Source organism: Aquarana catesbeiana, linkage group LG02 (genome assembly GCF_042186555.1).
Source record: "Aquarana catesbeiana isolate 2022-GZ linkage group LG02, ASM4218655v1, whole genome shotgun sequence".
NCBI lineage: Eukaryota > Metazoa > Chordata > Amphibia > Anura > Ranidae > Aquarana > Aquarana catesbeiana.
In genome coordinates, this window is record NC_133325.1 from 395748662 (window position 1) to 395767508 (window position 18847).

At 40.9% G+C, this 18847-nt stretch overlaps 1 protein-coding gene across 4 annotated transcripts in view; it reads left to right on the plus strand.

Moving 5' to 3' along the window:
* Positions 1–18847, plus strand: part of BCAS3 (BCAS3 microtubule associated cell migration factor) — a 1663284-nt gene that overhangs the window by 319363 nt on the left and 1325074 nt on the right. For all 4 annotated transcript variants that reach the window (XM_073615250.1, XM_073615251.1, XM_073615252.1 and 1 more), the window contains exon 11: positions 5851–5934. In XM_073615250.1, the coding sequence (XP_073471351.1) occupies positions 5851–5934 (84 nt within the window). The remainder of the gene's footprint in view (positions 1–5850; positions 5935–18847) is intronic.

The window sequence follows — 18847 nt, forward strand, 5'->3', positions numbered from 1 at the left end:
GCTGTATGCCAGTAGGAGGGAGAGGCTAAACAATGGGACTTTAGCTGCTGCCTCCCCTCATGTCCGAGTTTCGGTGGTCGGCAAGGAAGAGACCTGGTCTGCCTGTCACCTGCCCGCAATCAACGGATTGCCAACCCCACTTTACAGCTTATAAATTTAGAGTAAACTTTAAATGATGGCCCTAAAATTATTTTTGTGGTGCAATTGCTGTTTCCATACACGTGCGCACACTGTGCATGCTTTTGTGAATGTAGATGTGTGCAGGGCGACAAAGGTGCTTTTTATTTTTTTTATAAAAATTTCTTTTTTTAACTTGTTTTATTTATTTATGCATTTTTTTCATTTAACTTTATTGCTATCACAAGGGGGATAATGAGCCCCCATGTTATAACTTTAGACAGATGACCGTTTCTCTCTATGAAGGGGGGTGGGGGTCAGAGTTTGATGGTACACTGCAACTGCTGTAAAATGATCAGGTGGCCACCCAGATCACTCTAACAATAAGGCCTGAGCCTCCTGAACAGAACAAATACAAGCCCACAGCTGATACTGTAGCCGTGAGATTACTTTAAACCCTTCAGACTCTGCTGACTGCTCTTTCTGAAAGTGCTACCTGCCTGGCTATTTTCCTGACCCGTAAACCTAAAAACTTTGAGGCACTGACTTGATACATGTATGCTGAACTGGAGCTCTGACTTCACTATGACTTTCTAATGCTTGTTCTAGTGACATGGAAAGCATTTCTTTTAAAACCTCCAGCCTAATAAATTCTTCTCCCTTATGCGGTTAGAAGGTTTACCCACTTACACTCCTTAGGTTGCTTTCTTCGTAGAACTCCTAGTTGGCTACATAATGTCTGTACAGATATGTTTTATGCCAGTTAACCTACGAATGCTTGTTGACTCTAATGCCCCGTACACACAATCGGACTTTCCGCCAACAAAACCATGGATTTTTGTTCAAAGGATGTTGGCTCAAACTTGTCTTGCATACACACGGTCATACAAATGTTGGCCAACAATTACGAAACATAGGAACGTGGTGATGTACAAGACGTACAACGAGCTGAGAAAAAGCGAAGTTCAATAGGCATTGCGGCTCCTTCTGCTTGATTCCAAGCATGCGTGAACTTTTGTGCGTCGAACTTGTGTACACACGATCGGAAATTCCGACAACAAAGTTTTGTTGGTGGAAAATTTGAGAACCCGCTAGCCAACATTTGTTGATGGAAAGGCCGCCAACAAATGTTCAGTGGAGCATACACACGGTCGGACTTTCAGCCAACAAGCTCACATCCAACATTTGTTGTTGGAAAATCCGATCGTGTGTACGGGGCATAAGCCTTGCTGATGAGACTGTTTACCAATGTTGTCCTAACTCTGTGAAGGCTATGCTTTTTCTCCCAATGCCTTCGCTGACATATAATTCTCGTTTATGATATTTTTTTCTTTTATATGGAAATTCTTAATAAACGTATTTTTTTTTTTAAAAAAACCTCCAGCCAAGAACAATTTCTGTTTCTTTTTGTAACCCTTTTGGAGAGATTTACCCTATGGACGGGTTCACATCTGTGCGGTGCGATTTTTCCACGTTATATTTTTTTTTTTTAGGTGCACTGCCATTAAACTCTATTACAAAGATGCAGCATGCAGGACTTTAATGCACTTTCATGAAAGCTCATGTTCTAATAGAGTTTAATGACAGCACACCTAAAAATGAGTGTAAAACATGCATAAACACATGACACAGAAAAACTGCACCTCACAGAAGTGAACAAGCCCTAAGGTATGCCCATGGTCTTTATATGACGTTTTTTTGGGTCATACATACAGCGGAGTTCCACCCAAAAGTGATTTTTTTCATTTAGGGGGACAAACTCCTCTTTAAGGTCTTTTCTGGTTAAAGTGGCATTCCAGGCTCTACCTAACTAATCCTAAATATTCCCTCTCCTAACACCTATGCTGAGTAACCTGTGTAATACAGTATATATATATATATATATATATATATATATATATATATATATATATATATCTTTCTTTTTACCTATTTTCAGGCCACTCCCAGTCATGTGATCTCCCTTGTGTCAGGAAGCGGAAGCTGCAGAGCAGAGGAGACAGCGTGTTGGCTCTTATGGCCTCTTCTTTTTTGGTGCTTACTCCTCTCCCCTGCAGCTGCCGCAGTCTGACACAGGAGAGTCGGATCACGTGACTGGACCTTATCGGCCTGAAAATAGGTAAGTATATGTATTTTTCTTACACAGGTTGGTATGCTGCCAAAAATATTATTTTGACTTTACAAAAATCTTGTTTATTTTTATAAATTCAAAATATAATTTCAGCATTTTTCAAAGCTGGAATGTTCTAAATAGATGCATACGTTAACTGCATTTAATCCTCTTGTGGAGAAAGCATATGAATTAAGAGATAGGCTGTCTACTGCAAGATTGTGTTTGTCAAATCTGAAATGTACACATATGCAATATAGATTATCAGACATAAACGTCAACACAGGGTACAGGGAATCCTGTGATTGATGGCTTTCAATCTGGTGTACAGACTTGTCATTAATTATTTAGTAGTATTTATTTATAAGGCGCCAACATATTCCACAATAGAGTGGGGGTGAAAAATCAAGGCTTTTTACTGTATGACATTTCTCGATTTTCATTAAATCAGTAATGACAAAGTAGGTATGCAGAAACTGTGTTACACAAAGACTGTGAAGTCATGGGATGGCATCAACATAACATACATTTTAGAATTTTTTTTCTGTACCATTCGTGGATTTTATTTAATACCATGATGTAAACTAGCGCAAAGCAGAGGTTGGTTACTTTTTTAAATTCATTTACTATGGTGATGCTGATTTACTAAAGAAGCTGAGAATCTGCACTCAACAAATTGTGTGAATATTCACTCACTATCCTGTCATATTAATGCCCCGTACACACGGTCGGACATTGATCGGACATTCCGACAACAAAATCCATGGATTTTTTACGATGGATGTTGGCTCAAACTTGTCTTGCATAAACACGGTCACACAAAGTTGTCGGAAAATCCGATCGTTCTGAACGCGGTGACGTAAAACACATACGTCGGGACTATAAACGGGGCAGTAGCCAATAGCTTTTGTCTCTTAATTTATTCTGAGCATGCTTGGCACTTTGTGCGTCGGATTTGTGTACACACGATCGGAATTTCCGACAACGAATTTTGTTGTCGGAAAATTTTATAGCAAGCTCTCAAACTTTGTGTGTCAGAAATTCCGATGGAAAATGTGTGATGGAGCCCACACACGGTCGGAATTTCCGACAACAAGGTCCTATCACACATTTTCCGTCGGAAAATCCGACCGTGTGTACAGGGCATTAAAGGAAATTACTGTTCACTTTGAATACCCAATCTTGAGCAGATGAAATAAGTAAATCATTGCTTTTCATGATTGGATAATAAAAGTGAATATTAGCACACTTTCTTGAGTGAAGATTCTCAACTCCCTTAGTAACTCAAGCCAATTGTGTTTTGTGATTTTTTTTATTTTTTTTATTTTTTTTTTTTATGCAATTTATGTTCCTTTTAGTTTTTCCTTTTACCTTGCTATCTAGAAACCACTTATGCTTGAAAACTAACACCTATCTGAGGCATGAAAAAAGCCCTAGAACATTGAGTTTGCATTAGTTAGCAGCACTAGAATCAAATTTTCTTATGTTTTTACATTTTTGTTTCTTTAAAGAATCCAAAAGGGTGGCTAGTAATTTGTTTCCAAATATTCTAGTGTATTGTCAATTTACAAATGGAAATACTAGTTCAAGTGGTTGTAATGCATTCTCTGCATTAAGGTAAAAAACCTTTTAATGGTCGCACACCCCTAAAATACTCACCTGAAGCCACTCTGGATCCCTTGCTGTGCACATCTGCAGCAGCTCTTCTCCCCTCTCCTGGTTCTCACAGGATTGGCCAATAGCAGCAGGAACCATTGACTCCTGCTTCTTTCAGTTAACCACTTCAGCCCCAGAAGGTTTTACCCCCTTAATGACCAGGCCATTTTTGCGATATGGCACTGCGTTACTTTAACTGACAATTGCACGGTCGTGCAACGTTGTACCCAAATAAAATTGATGTCCTTTTTTTCCTACAAATAGAGCTTTCTTTTGGTGGTATTTGATAACCTCTTTTTTTTGCGCTATAAAACAAAAAAAGAGCAACAATTTTGAAATAAAAAAAAACATATTTTTTACTTTCTGCAATAAAACATATCCAATAAAAATATGTAAAATTCTAATTTCTTCATCAATTTAGGCCAATTTGTATTCTGCTACGTATTTTTGGTAAAAAAAATCACAATAAACGTATATTGATTGGTTTGCGCAAAAGTTAGCATGTCTACAAACTATGGGATTTAAGGACTTTTAAAATTTTTTACTAGTAATGGCGGCGATCAGTAATTTTTAGCAGGGCTATGACATTGCGGCGGACAAATTGGACACTAAGTGAAACTTTTTGGGGACCAGTGACACCAATACAGTAATTAGTGCTAAAGAAATGCACTGTTACAGTATAAATGACACTGGCAGGGGCAATCAAAGGGTTAAATGTGTTCCCTATGTGTGCTTTCTAACTGTGTGGGGGATGCTGACACTAGACAAAGAGAGAGATCTGTGTTCCTGATTAGTAGGAATCACAGATCTCTCTCTTCCTCTGTAACAGAACGATGGTCTGCCTTGTTTACATAGACAGACCGCTGTTCTGTCATTCCCCCGAACAATCACGGGTGGTCGGCGGCCATCGCGGCCGCCAGACCCACTGATTGGCTCTTGCTGTGTCCAATCACAACGGAAACGGGTCGCCAGCAGTGCGCATGTGCCTCAGACCAGGAAGCGCGAACAACGTACATGTACCTTGTTTCGTGCAGCCGGGCCACCCTGCCACAGTAAAGTGCGGTGGGCGGTCCGGAAGTAGGTAAAACCTGTCAGCAGTCTGAATATACTCATACAGTCAGGCTCAGGATTGAGCATGCAGGAGTGCCCCCATAAGAAGCAGTCACCTATGGGAGCACTCGGTGGGAGCTCCCAGAAGAGAAGGTTAGGGGTTGCTCTGTGCAAAACCATTATTTTTAAAAAATAAAAAACAATCACTTTCAATCTAGTGTCCTGGTATAAAGACCAATTTTTTTTGGAAACTTGGGGCAGTAGAAGTGATTATTCAGTGGCTTTGTTCAGTTTTAGGGGTGGTTATTATATGACCACATTTTTCATCCTGTCTTGCTAATAGTCAAAATTAATGCCTGCTGTAATTAGGTACAGTGTCCTGTAAGAGCCAGTGATGCAATTAGGTACAGTGTCCTGTAAGAGCCAGTGATGCAACCTTGAGCATCATTTGCAACGGCTAAAGGTAAACATCAAGCAGAAAAGCATTAATTCAAATATATTTATCAATAGCCATAGAGGAAATAAATCAACTTTGTGTGTGCTAGATGTCCTTACAAACTTAGATATTACCTTGTAAATGTAGCAGTGACATCATCACTGTGCTGTTCATAACCTGTGCAGGGTCAAAAGCTGTGTGTCGATCCCAGCAGGTCCACCCACTACAGGTTGTATGCGGAAAACTACACAAGGGCAAAAATAAAAGCCAATGCACACGGGGAGAGAGCAGCAGTGACTGGTCTTGCTGGCTGCTGAATACAATCACCAGCAGAAGTGATTCCTTCATCCACACCGTTTAGTGTGAATGGGAACTGATAACCCCATCCATTGGCTAAATGAGAAAAATTTAAAGGTGTATGGCTTGCTTTACTGCTTCTTGTAGGTTAGTAGTAGCTAACATTTGTATTGTATCTTTGCAGCTTATCCGGTGCCATCAGTCTCGTGGAGGAGCATGTGGAGACAATATTCAGTCTTATACTGCCACTGTCATTAGCGCTGCCAAAGTAAGTGTGGAATAAACAGTTGTGTAGTTCTACTGTGGTGACTGAACCATAAAGCCAACTCTGTTCTTTTTTCACATTTTTATTTTTCTTCACTTTCTTCTGTGAGCCCAGAGTGGTTTGATGGTGTACCTCTTGGGTAAGGGGGGTGTCCACGATACCCTAGACTCAGAAGAAGTGGGATGAACCGGGGGAGTCATGGCTGCAAGGCAATTATTATTTTTTGAGTTGGAGCTGGGCTTTAAATGTCGATTGTTTAAAGTGATACCAAACAGAAAGGTCACATAAATCATATATATCATGCCATTGTATTTTTTTGTGTCAGTCAAATGAGTGTCAGTCAAATGAGTAAAAAAAACTGTTTCAGAGGTGCAATTCAGATTAAATTATAAATAAAAAAAAACAGTTTTATAGCTCCCTATAACTCTGTATTGAAAATCAGATGTGTATTTTTTGTGCATTAATATGGTATAGGCAGGGTCAAAGATGATTGCCACTATCTTTCACTTTGTTATCATACTTGATTTGATTGTAGCCGTATTAGTGCAATTGTGACAGAGAAAATTGAGTACTGTCCGTGATACTTTTTTTATTTGCACTAACATACAATTTTTCAGGACAAGCTTTCGGGTGTGTCCCCTTCTTCAAGGTCCAAGCAGTACTGATTCACAAATATTTAAGTAGAATGTAAAAGAAAAAAAAAATGTGTGAATCAGTACTGCTTGGACCTTGAAGAAGGGGACATACCCCCAAAAGCTTGTCCTGAAAAATGTTAGTGCAAATAAAAAAAGTATCACGAACAGTACTCAATTTACTTTGTTAACATGATAGCTGCATACAGTATTAGCAATACATTTGATATATTTACTACACCGATAGTGTTTATTAATAGAAGGACATGGAGGCAGAGGGAGAGGGAGTGTCATTTACCACGGTGTATATGCCCACGTGTGACTCTATAATCACGAAGGCTGCACAAATAAGAAAAAGGAGGAAATGAAGAGCTTAGAAGGGAACTGAAATATGAACATGCTTAGTAGAGGACACCGGCTGGTCTACACAATGTCAGCCTGCAATGGGGACTCAGAGAAGATGGGAGGGACAGCTGAAGGTGGGATCAACCAGCTATTTTTCACTCTACACAAAACAAATGCATTAGTGTCTTTGTGAGTATGCACACTCTGCTATATAGCATATAGTCTGGGTTTAATGACACTTTAAAGGCAAACTTTTTTTATTAGTTTTGGATAGAAGGGAGATGGATTATAATACTTGTCAGATTTTAATGCTGTCTGTAAACCTGTTAAGGGAGATTCACCCTCTCTATTTGCCCAGTTTATCATTAATCGTGAAAGTAAAATCCCAAATTTTGGGTTATCCCCAGAAAAGTATTAGCAGCAAATCTTCCAATAGGGACACTAGTTCTGGCGACTTGGGGATGGGGGGATTTCCTCTAACTTCCTGTTTGGCTATGGGACCCGAAGTGAAGGGAAATCTCTGCAATGGTACACAGATTGTAAAAAAAAAAAAAAAAATCAAATGGGTTATAATCCTCCCTTACTCTATCCAAAATGAAAAGAAAAAAGTTTTGCCTGTAGTTCTACTTTAAGTTAAACTCGAGAGCAGAGATTATAAAGTTTGGTTTCAAACAATGTTATTCTGCAAACTAAGGTTTGTAATGAATGCCACAGAGTAAAGTTACTTTAAAGCTGTAGTAAAGTCTTTTATTCAATGTAAAATAATGGGCCCCCCTGCATGTTTGCTTCATAATGTACTAGTATGCACCGCATACTAGTACATTATGACAGACCTACCTACAGACTGAGCCCTCCAGCGCTGTGCTGTCACAGCTCCCCGGTGCTTCCATCTTTACCCGGTCTTCCTTTCGGGTTCGAAATCTTTGGCCGCTTGAATGGCCAGACCACAGTGATGCCACTCCTGTGCATGTGCACGGGAGTCACATCACCGCGGCATGCAAAGCGGACCGTAAATGTGGTCTGGACTGCGCATGTGCATCTCAGATCACATTATCCTCTCACAGGTAGGGGGGAGATTTATGACAAAAGAGACCTCTAAGATCTCTTCTGTTATAAAAGCTCTGCCTGTCAGCAAATTTTGCATTTCCCAAGTTTACTACTACTTTAAGAGCCTGGTAGATGTGTTCAATGACAAGCCACTATTTGCTTTTTTATTTTTTTGTTAAAGGGTTTCACCAAAGCATATGGAGAGTACAGTTATCGTAACAGCCAGAACTGAGATAGATGATATTGGAAATGTATAGTGACACCTTTGCTGATCACATGCACCCTCCCAAGTAAAAAAAAAAAAAACCTATTGAGCAATACACACCAAACTGAGAATGTGTAGCCTAACTCTATAGTAAATACAGTGCATCCAGAAAGTATTCACAGCACTTCACTTTTTCCACATTTTGTTATGTTATAGCCTTATTCCAGATGGATTAAATTCATTATTTTCCTCAAAATTCTACAAACAATACCCCATAATGACAACATAAAAGAGGTTTGTTTGAAATATTTTCAAATTTATTAAAAATGAAAAACAAAACAAAATCCTGTGTAGATAAGTATTCACAGTCTTTGCTCAATACTTTGTTGAAGCACATTTGGCACCAATTACAACCTCAAGTCTTTTTGGGTATGATGCTACAAGCTTGGCACACCTATTTTTGGGCAGTTTCCCCCATTCTTCTTTGCAGGACCTCTCAAGCTCCATCAGGTTGGATGGGGAGCGTCGGTGCACAGCCATTTTCAGATCTCTCCAGAGATGTTCACTCGGGTTCGTCTGGGCTTTGGCAGGGCCACTTAAAGACATTCACAGAGTTGTCCTGTAGCCACTCCTTTGTTATCTTGGCTGTGTGCTTAGGGTCGTTGTCCTGTTGGAAGATGAACCTTTGCCCCATTTTGAGGTCCAGAGCACTCTGGAGCAGGATTTCATCAAGGATGTCTCTGTACATTGCTGCATTCATCTTTCCCTTGATCCTGACTAGTCTCCAAGTTCCTGCTGCTGAAAAACATCCCCACGGCATAATGCTGCCACCACCATGCTTCGCTGTAGGGATGGTATTGGCCAGGTGATGAGCAGTGCCTGGTTTGCTCCAGACATGACGCTTGCCATTCAGACAAAAGTTTGGCTGGGCAGCCCGCTCTGGGAAGGGTCCTGGTGGTTCCAAACTTCTTCCATTTACAGGTGATGGAGGCAACCCTTCCCCAGAACTGTGCCTCAATAAAATCCTGTCTTGGAGGTCTACAGACAATTCCTTGGACTTTGTGGCTTGGTTTATGCTCTGACATACACTGTTAACTGTGGGACCTTTTATAGACATGTGTGCGCCTTTCCAAATCCTGTGCAATCAACTGAATTTACCACAGGTGGACTCCAATCAAGTTGTAGAAACATCTGAAGGATGGTCAGTGGAAACAGGATGCACCTGAGCTCAATTTTGAGTGTCATGGCAAAGGCTGGGGATACTTATGTACATGTGATTTGTTCATTCTTTATTTTAAATAAATTTGCAAAGATTTCAAACAAACTTCTTTCACGTTGATATTATGGGGTATTGCTTGTAGAATTTTGAGGAAAATAATGCATTTATTTAATTTTGGAATAAGGCTGTAACATAACAAAATGTGAGAAAAGTGAAGTTCTGTGAATACTTTCTGGATGCACTGTATTAGTAAATATATTGGAGTCTGTGGAAGAAGGAGATGATCAGAGAATACAGGATCGAACAGCCTTTTTACACAATGCAGAGGATTAACCGCTTAGGTTCCACACTAAGGGGTATAACAAGCATGCTTTACTGCATATACAAACTGATTTTACTGTTGTGGGTTTAGTAACACTTTAATCATTCACCTGGGGTGACATCTTTATTGTTAACGTAGTGTTCCATATTTCAATATGCCCCCGTCCACAAACCACGTTACCTGCCATAACACCTTTGTGGGGAAGAGACCCTTGTCCTCTCAACATTGGATTAAGCTGCTTTGTTAATGCGGGTGTTTGAAAGCTGGCAGTGGGTTATGGGGGGATGTGGATGACGGGGTAGGGTTTTAGCATGGCCGCAGTGGGGTGCTAGGTGTGATGAAGATGAGGATGACAGGAGGTAGGTTGTTAGCAAGGCAGCAGTGGGGTGCCAGTTGTGATGAGGAAGACATGAGGTAGGGTGTTAGTAAGGCAGCAGTGGGGTGCCAGGTTTGATGATGATGAGGATGACAGGAGGGAGGGTGGCAGTTGTGATGAGGATGACAGGAGGTAGAGTGATAGCAAGGTGGAAGTGGGTACCAAGTGTGAAGAGGATGGCCGAAGGTAGGGTGTGAGAAAGGTGGCAGTGGGATGCCAGGTGTGATGAAGATGACAGGAGGTAGGGTGTTAGCAAGGTGGCAGTGGGATGGCAGGTGGGATGAAGATGAAGGTGACAGGGTGTAGGGTGTTAGCAAGGTGGCAATGGGGTGCCAGGTGTGATGAGGATGACAGGAGGTAGGGCGTTAGCAAGGTAGCAGTGCGGTGCCAGTGTTATGAAGATGGAGGTGACGGGGTAGGGTGTTATCAAGGTGACAGTGGGGTGCCAGGTGTGATGAGGATGACATGAGGTAGGGTGTTAGCAAGATGGCAGTGGGATGAAGATGAGGATGACAGGAGGTAGGGTGTTAGCAAGGTGGCAGTGGTATGTCAGGTGGGATGAGGATGACAGGGGTAGGGTGTTAGCAAGGTGGCAATGGGGTGCCAGGTGGGATGGACATAGCTGATTGCTGCATGTGTAATATATAACACTGCAGTAGCATGTGCAGTAGTGTTATCTTGTTTATGTCAATCACTGCCTCTTGGAATCAACTATAGCTTGTGTCCTCATGATTTTATGGAAGGCGGATCATCCATCAATCAAGATGTGACATCCCACCCACTGTTATCTTTTTTAGTTACTGGGCATGGAGGAGGAGGGAGGGACTGGGCTGTCATTTAGGATCTGTATACAATCCCAAATGTGTGATGTCATACCATGTGACCTGACTAGCTCTGATCAAACAGAAAATTCCCAGCAATAGAGACCAAACTGAGCATGGGCAGCCTGATTCCACTAACTGTGTCTTATCCAGACTTGTCCAGTGGGACAGTGCAGGAAGGGGAGGATCTGTGCATACACAATCAAACAGCCTTTTTACACAATGCAGAGGATTAACCCCTTAGTCCAAATTTATCCACCTTTAGGCGATCCCTGAAAACTTTCCTCTTCAGAGAAGCCTATCCTGCCTCCATCTAACAACTGCACTGTTTTCTCCATTAGCTCATCCCCCACAGCTGTTACCCTCTTGTATAACTTGACCCTCCCTCCTAGATTGTAAGCTCTAACAAGCAGGGTCCTCTGATTCCTCCTGATTGAATTGTATTGTAATTGTACTGTCTGCCCTCATGTTGTAAAGTGCTGCGTAAACTGTCGGCGCTATATAAATCCTGTATAATAATAATAGTTTCCACATTGAGTATAACAAGCATGCTCTTCTGCATATACCGACTAATTTTACTGTTGTGGGTTTAGTAACACTTTAAAGGTCTACAGAATCTAATTACCTAACGGGGACATTCAGGTGAAGTACTTGTGAACAGTTAGTCATGCGAGGTATAGGCATATAAGGGAGGACCACTAGGAAAGGAATAAAGGTGAGGGAAGAAGAGGATGGAACAGGACAAATAAAAAGGTAGGAAGAGGGTTTGGCGCAAGGGACCAGAGAAGGAGGGCATGGCCTTCACAAGCCTCTGAGGTAAATCTTTTATATCTGTATTCCATGTACTCAGCAGAGTACCAAAATTGTTCCCAAAAGAACAATCTCAATATGTGTACTTCTGATTTATTGTTGATATGAGGTTCTCTCTATAGCCTGTGTATCATTCATCCTGACAAACCATTAAGTCAACATGGCCAATGTTTGCTTTTGCTGAAGTAGTTGCCAAGTTGTAGTCACTCACACATACATCTCATATACAACCACAGATTTAATCTGCCCTCATTGTTTAACATTTGTGTGCCACTTGAATGAATTGAATATGTCATAATATCTGCCATCACATTTCCATTTGATCTTGTATTTCATAGTCTGGTTAAAAAAAGTGTCCATCCAGCTCAGCCCACAGTTCAGCACCTTATGTCTGTTTCAGTGGATAGAGAGTAAAGCTGTAGTTAATTCAAAGCTATCAAACACTTCTACTATAATACAGCATCTTGGATAAATTTGCTTTTTTATTTGCTTTCATACATGCAGTAAGTAACTTATAAAAACTTCTACGGTTAGACCTGTACAAGATGGATTCTAATTGGTTGCTCTGCGTTATTGGATTCAAGAAATCAAAACGAGGATCCTTAGGTGGAGTTTTATTTCATTACCCTGAATAAATGAAATCTATAACAGTTCTAATACCTACCATAGAAATAGGGTGTGCATGCCTGACATATTGTAGATCTCAATAAATTAGCATATACTGCTGCTATACTCTTTTACTAAGGAGCCTGCCAACACTGCTAAGATAGATCTTAAAAAATATCACTGCTGCTGCTAAAAAATATTTTTAGCAATAGATTTTTATAAGGACCACATATACATATACATATATATATATATATATATATATATATATATATATATATATAGTAACATCGGGGGTTGGTTTAGCTTAAAGGTAGAGCTTACCAGTGAGCTGAGTCCACGCCAGATACGCAGTTTTAAGGGCTTGTAGGCCCACTTTTATTAAAGAAAGAAAATGTCCGATAACAGAAGTGTTGCCCACACAGGGGTTTCAGCTTTCCACAGCAACAATGTAAGTTCAATCAAAAATACCAAGCCACCTGGCTCTCTTTAGCAGCACTGCTGCTCAGACTTATGCTTCAGCCCTCTCGGCTCTATAACAGAGTTCCTGTACACCCAGTACCTCAGCACTCATTTCCAGTTTCCTTTTCCAGCCCACAGGCTTAGACCCTCTGTCTACTCTGACAGACCTGTGCAGACATGCACACTTCTCCCTTGCTTGCCTGGACTCCTCGGGAGGGTGGAGCCCCAAACTATGGTCAGGTGTCTACAAATAGCCCAACACACACCTGACCAGTCAATATGCTGGTGGATCTCAAAACCTGGAGAAAGCTGCGAAAGCAGTTTTCTCCAGTCCACATTTATGCTCTGTAGCCTTGCACCAAGCAAATGTGTATACTCTGTGTCCACTTTAACCCCATTTTCATAGCGACAGGGACTCTCACTATTACAATATATATATATATATATATATATATATATATATATATATATATATATATATATATATGTCTACAAAGATAACCACCTACTATTGCAGAAATATGGGGTCTGCTGCTGATATGAGCAAATTGCATCACATTTCTGTAATCGTTTTAGAATCTCTCCACTGCATTATAACAGTAGAAACCTTTTTGACTGAACCTTTGAAACTGCATGTGGCCTTTTTTATATGGTGACAGACTTGCATTGCTTCTGTCCACTGTGGATTGTTCACTGCCATACTGTGGTGTTAGTAGCACTTGGGGTTGGTTTACTAAAGGCAAGTAGACTATGCACTTTGCAAGTGCTTAGTGAATGTGGTGAAGCTTCAGTTTGTAAAGAATACCCAATCAGGTGCCAGGAAAATGAAAAAACAAAACAGGGCATGATTGGATGATGGAAATTAGCAGATCTTCACTAGATTCACTAGGCCCCTGGGAAAATGAGTGCAACTGCACTTGTAAAGTGCACAGTCTTTTTGGCTTTAGTAAATCAACCCATTTGAGCAAAATATTTTGAGACCTATCTACAGTTATATTTTTTTCTGCTTGAAAATAGATTACGTTACATATACATATAGTATAATTTAGGTTGGCCATACACAACCTGATCCTGGCCTGATTTGAGAATTAATCAAGATGAAAAAGTTTTATTAGTCTTCTCTAGGGATAGCTACATACTGTACTTTGGTATAAAGGAAACAGAGAGTTAGTGCAGGTACAACATTTAAATGACATGTAATGTGAATTTTTTTATTTAGGTATAGTTGGCTCTCAGACTTCTTTTCTGTATTAGGTCCAAAAGACTTTAATCCAATACTGTATATAATGTAGAGAAGATTTCAAATATTAATTTAGCACACCTTAGAAAGCCGGGTTCACATATGTGCAGCTGCGGTTCCCAGCATGGGGTCTGGTGTGTCCCTTTTCACCGGTTCAGGTGCGAAACATGTCTGCATTTTTGCCTGAATTTGCACCTGAACCAGACCCGAAGACGCACAGGACCCTTTTGGAATGCAGACCACAGCCGCCCTGGACCTGTGTGTACCGGCTTCATTGGGAAACTCGCATCCAATTCGCACATATGTGAACCCAGTCTTAGATGATTGTTGCTACATGCAAGTAATTTCAGCAAAATTCTTTTCTAACCAGAAAAATCTGCAGGAGCAAACCTGAGGTGATGCTAGAATATATAGAACCAGGGAAAGTGTGCTTGTTTGTTGAACAGGATGAATACAGAAGTGCGCGCTAATATAGTGAGAGAGTGGGGTAGTGTGTTGGTGTAAGTTTTTGCCAAGACTGGTAGCAGTGTTGGAGTTGAGGTGCATTGAACACCATTTGTTTTCCTTGTGCAACTAATTGTTATTGAGCACTTTTTTAATCACATTGCAACAAATTATTTTTGGATGGATTAAAGTTACAACTTAGTTCCTACTAACTATATGAGGTGAATATTCTGACACCATGAGTCACATTCCTGGTGCTTTCAAGCTTTTTTTCACCCTCCTAGAAATAGTCATAGTCATGTATCATAATCATGAGCTGCTTTCCATTGATGGTGGGTTGGAATGCACAGATGGATTTCTGGACATCAGTAGTTGTGAAGCAAGATTAAAAAGACTTTTATTAGGATTGACGCTGATTATACATGACATGTTGTATTTTTTAAAAGATTTTTGAATGTATTAGGATCTTGTATTTGTGATATGTTATAATCACGTGTGAGTGCTTCCTTAGGTATGCATAGCAGTAAATCTAACCCCTTCTCCACTCCAAAAGCTAGAATTTTTTGCTTGACATACACTTTAACAGTCTTTCTGGGGTACAGTATATGAAAAAAGGTTTTCTTCTATGCCCTGCTTGCGCCTCTGCAGCACCTACAGTCCCCACTGCATCTCTGCTGCACCCTGAACTCCCGCTGGTCCTCAGCTGCACCCAAGCCTGTGTCCTTGTGTCATGTCTGCAACACCTATCGGCCCCATTTACACCTAGCGATTTGAAACGCATGTTTTTTGCACACGACATGCATAGGGCAGCCCATTGATTTCAGTAAGCTGCCCTACGTGTGACAAATGTGGCATAGTAGCTCATAGAGCATTTTGCTGCATTCCAGTTTGTGTGGGTTTTATTGCGTGTTTACAAACACATGCAACAATCACAGCAAAGTGTTTGCTTCCTGCTTTTGGGGTGCCATTATCAATGACACCTGATCTGCAGCACATGTTGCACGTTCTATCTTCCACTAGGACCCCCCCGAACCTTCTCCATCCTTGATTCCCCCAGAGGTTCTCCCCCTAGTGAGTAATTTGCAATTATGTTATTAGCCCCGAAGTGCATTATTTTACATTACTCCACATTAAACCTCATTTTCTGTGTAGTTTGCCACTCCATTATTTTGTTCAGATCTTTCTGTAAAATTTCTATATTCTGCTGTGAACTTATTGCCCTGCTTATTTTTTGTATCATCCGCAAAAACTGAGATTGAGCTATTTATCCCATCCTCTATATCATTTATGAATAAATTCAACAGAATTGCTCCCAAGACAGAACCTTGTGGTATCCCACTTAGCACTCCAGACCAATCTGAGTACACGTTATTTATCGCAACGCTTTGGACGCACCCCTGTAACCAGTTTTCTATCTAAGAACAAACCTTATGGTCCATCCTGCAGACCTCAGCTTGTAGATTAAGCATCTGTGGGGAACTGTATCGAATGCTTTTGCAAAATCCAGATACACCCCATCCACAGGCCTCCCCCTGTCTAGATGGCAGCTCACTTCCTCGTAGAATGTTAACAGATTGGTCTGGCAAGAATGACCCTTTGTAAACCCATGCTGATTACTACTAATGATACTGTTTTCATCTGCAACTTCTTGGATATGGTCCTCTATCACCCCCTCCAATAATTTACCTACTAATGATGTTAGGCTGACTGGCCTGTAGTTCCCCTTAATATGTCTAGGCCCTTTTTCGAATATTGGTACCACATTGGCTTTTCTCCAATCAGCTGGTACAATTCCTGTCAGTATGCTGTCCGTAAAGATTAGGAACAATGGTCTAGCGATAACCCAAATGAGTTATTTAAGGACTCTCGGGTGTAAGCCATTTGGTCCTGGTGATTTATTTGTATTAAGCTCATCTAGTCTTTCCTTGACTCCAGCTTCTGTTAGCCACAAGGGTACAACCTGTGATGTGGTGCTAACAAAACTGTCGTGGTCGATACACACCTGATTTCCTGTGTAAAATCTGAGGAGAAGAAAGCATTTAGTACAGTTGCCTTCTCTGTGTCATCTGTAACCATCCTCCATCATTGTCTTTTATGTGGGCAATGTGCTCCGATTTTGCTTTTTTACTGTTAATATATCAAAATAATTCCTTGAGATTTTTTTTTACTCTTCTCTGCTATGTGTCTCTCGTAGTCTTTTTTTCTTTTAGCCATTCTGATTGCATTCTTACACTTCTTATTACATTCCTTGTAGTGTTGGAATGCTGACAATGTCTCCTCTGCTTTATATTTATATATATATATCTTTATATTTTTTAAAGACCACTTTTTTCTCTCTAATAAAATTTTTTATGTTATGGTTTAGCTACCAAGTTTTATCCTTCGCTCTTCTATGTTTATTTTCCATAGGAATACACTGTGTGATACCTTTGTTTAATATGTTCCTAAAACATTCCCATTTTTCCTTGGTGTTCAATTGTTTCTAGGATTAGGTCCCAATTGATGTCTTGTTGGCTCTTTTGAAATTCAGAGTTCTTGTGCTACACTCTTGCCTCCTTTTCCTATGATTTACGCTAAATTTGATCATCCCGTGATCCCTAGATCCCAAGTTGTCCTGTACTGCCACATCTGACATCAGTCTTGGATCGTTCGTAATTCAGAAATCTAGCAAACTTTCTAGTTGGAAAATCCACCAATTGAGACATGAAGTTGTCCTGCAAGACATTAATGAAATGACAGGCTTTTAATGAGTGAGCTGTTCCCTCTGCCTAGTTGATATTGGGGTAATTAAAGTTCCCAATTATGATGGCATTTTCCTGCCTCGCTGCTATTTCTAACTGTGTAAGGAGGTCTAGCTCCTCCTTTAGATTGGTGGGGGATGTAACATATCCCCACTATTAATTTCCCTCTTATTTCTTCTCTTTGGAGTTCTATCCACATGGATTCCACCTCCCCCTCCTCCCATTCCCAATGCCACTCCTCAGTACCACCCTTACATCGTTTTTGATATGTAGACACACCCCTCCCCCTCTTCTACCTTCCTCATCCTTCCTATACAAGAAATACCCCTGAATATTTGACAGGTGACTTTCCCCGGTTGTTAACAGTTGTCGCTGGAGGAGTGGGCTCTCCCCCTGGAGCATTGGGCCATGCCAGACGTGGATTGTTGACTTCCAGGTCATTGAGAGACTAGATAGATGCATTGCCAGATACAGGGACCCTTAGATGTTTGCAGTGGATATGCTGGCGACGTTGTGGAACTAGTTCCCCCTTTTTTCTCCTTTACAGTTCTTCCATGTCTGCATTCACAAGATCCAGGAGAAAGAATGCTGGAATTTTCATTAGCTTGCCCCAGAAGAACATGGTATTATAAACTTCCATCCTTCCTTACGTTCGCGGGCTTGCATGGCAGGTCTGTTGAAGCCAGAGAGGAAGGCTGCTTCAGGGAAGATTTACCACTGGTCCAGGAACACCTGTGTGGCATGGTGTAAGGCTAGGAAGTTTAACCTTACAAATTTTTTGGGGGGGCTAATTTTTGTTTTTCCTCCAGTTGTAGTGGATACGAATCTGTGCATGAGTATCATTAAGGGGCAGTTTTTTCAGTCTTGGCAGTGATATTTCTAAGACCAATCGCTTCTTATTCCGTGTTTTTTTTGTTAACGGGATCACGCATATGGTTCCTTCGGGCAAAAAGAAGGTCAGAATTGGCAACTCTTCCTTGCGAGGAGTTGTTTTCTAGTACTCCACTGAGTCAAGGTGGTTCTTCACTCTCAGCCATTGATCTTGCTTAAAGTGTTTTTATCTTCTATTTTTGCCAGGACTCAGTCACCGGAAGATCACTCATTGGTGGTGGTTCAGGCTGTCAAGATATGTTTGAGTTTTAATGCTGTAGCCAGGCAGCCAGATGCAATTTTTTTGTTCCTTCTAAGGACCAGGGAAGAGTCAGATGGTTACCAAGTCAACCATTTCCTGTTGATTTCATCAGCTTATTTCTCTAGTCTATGGTTTGAAAAGAGACTCCACCGTTTCCCGTGATGGCACATTCTACCAGGAATATTGATTCCTCCTGGACTGACCATCATCAGGCTTCAGCAGGTCCAATCTGTAAGGCTGCAACTTGGCCTTTTTTGGTTCACGCCTTTGCTCGCTTTTACCTGGTTAATGTAAGAGCCGCTGAGAATACTGCATTTGGTGACAGAGTCTTTGCAGGCTACTGTATAGATTATTTTTGGCCTGTCGGTGGTGGCTGTGTCTCCCTCCCATCATGGACCTTATTATTCACAGGTACAATCATTATTTCACTTCCAGGTACAACAATTTGCTGATCCCAATGCATCAAAGCCCTACTAAACTACCAGCCGGGAGACAAAAAATAAATAACCTACAT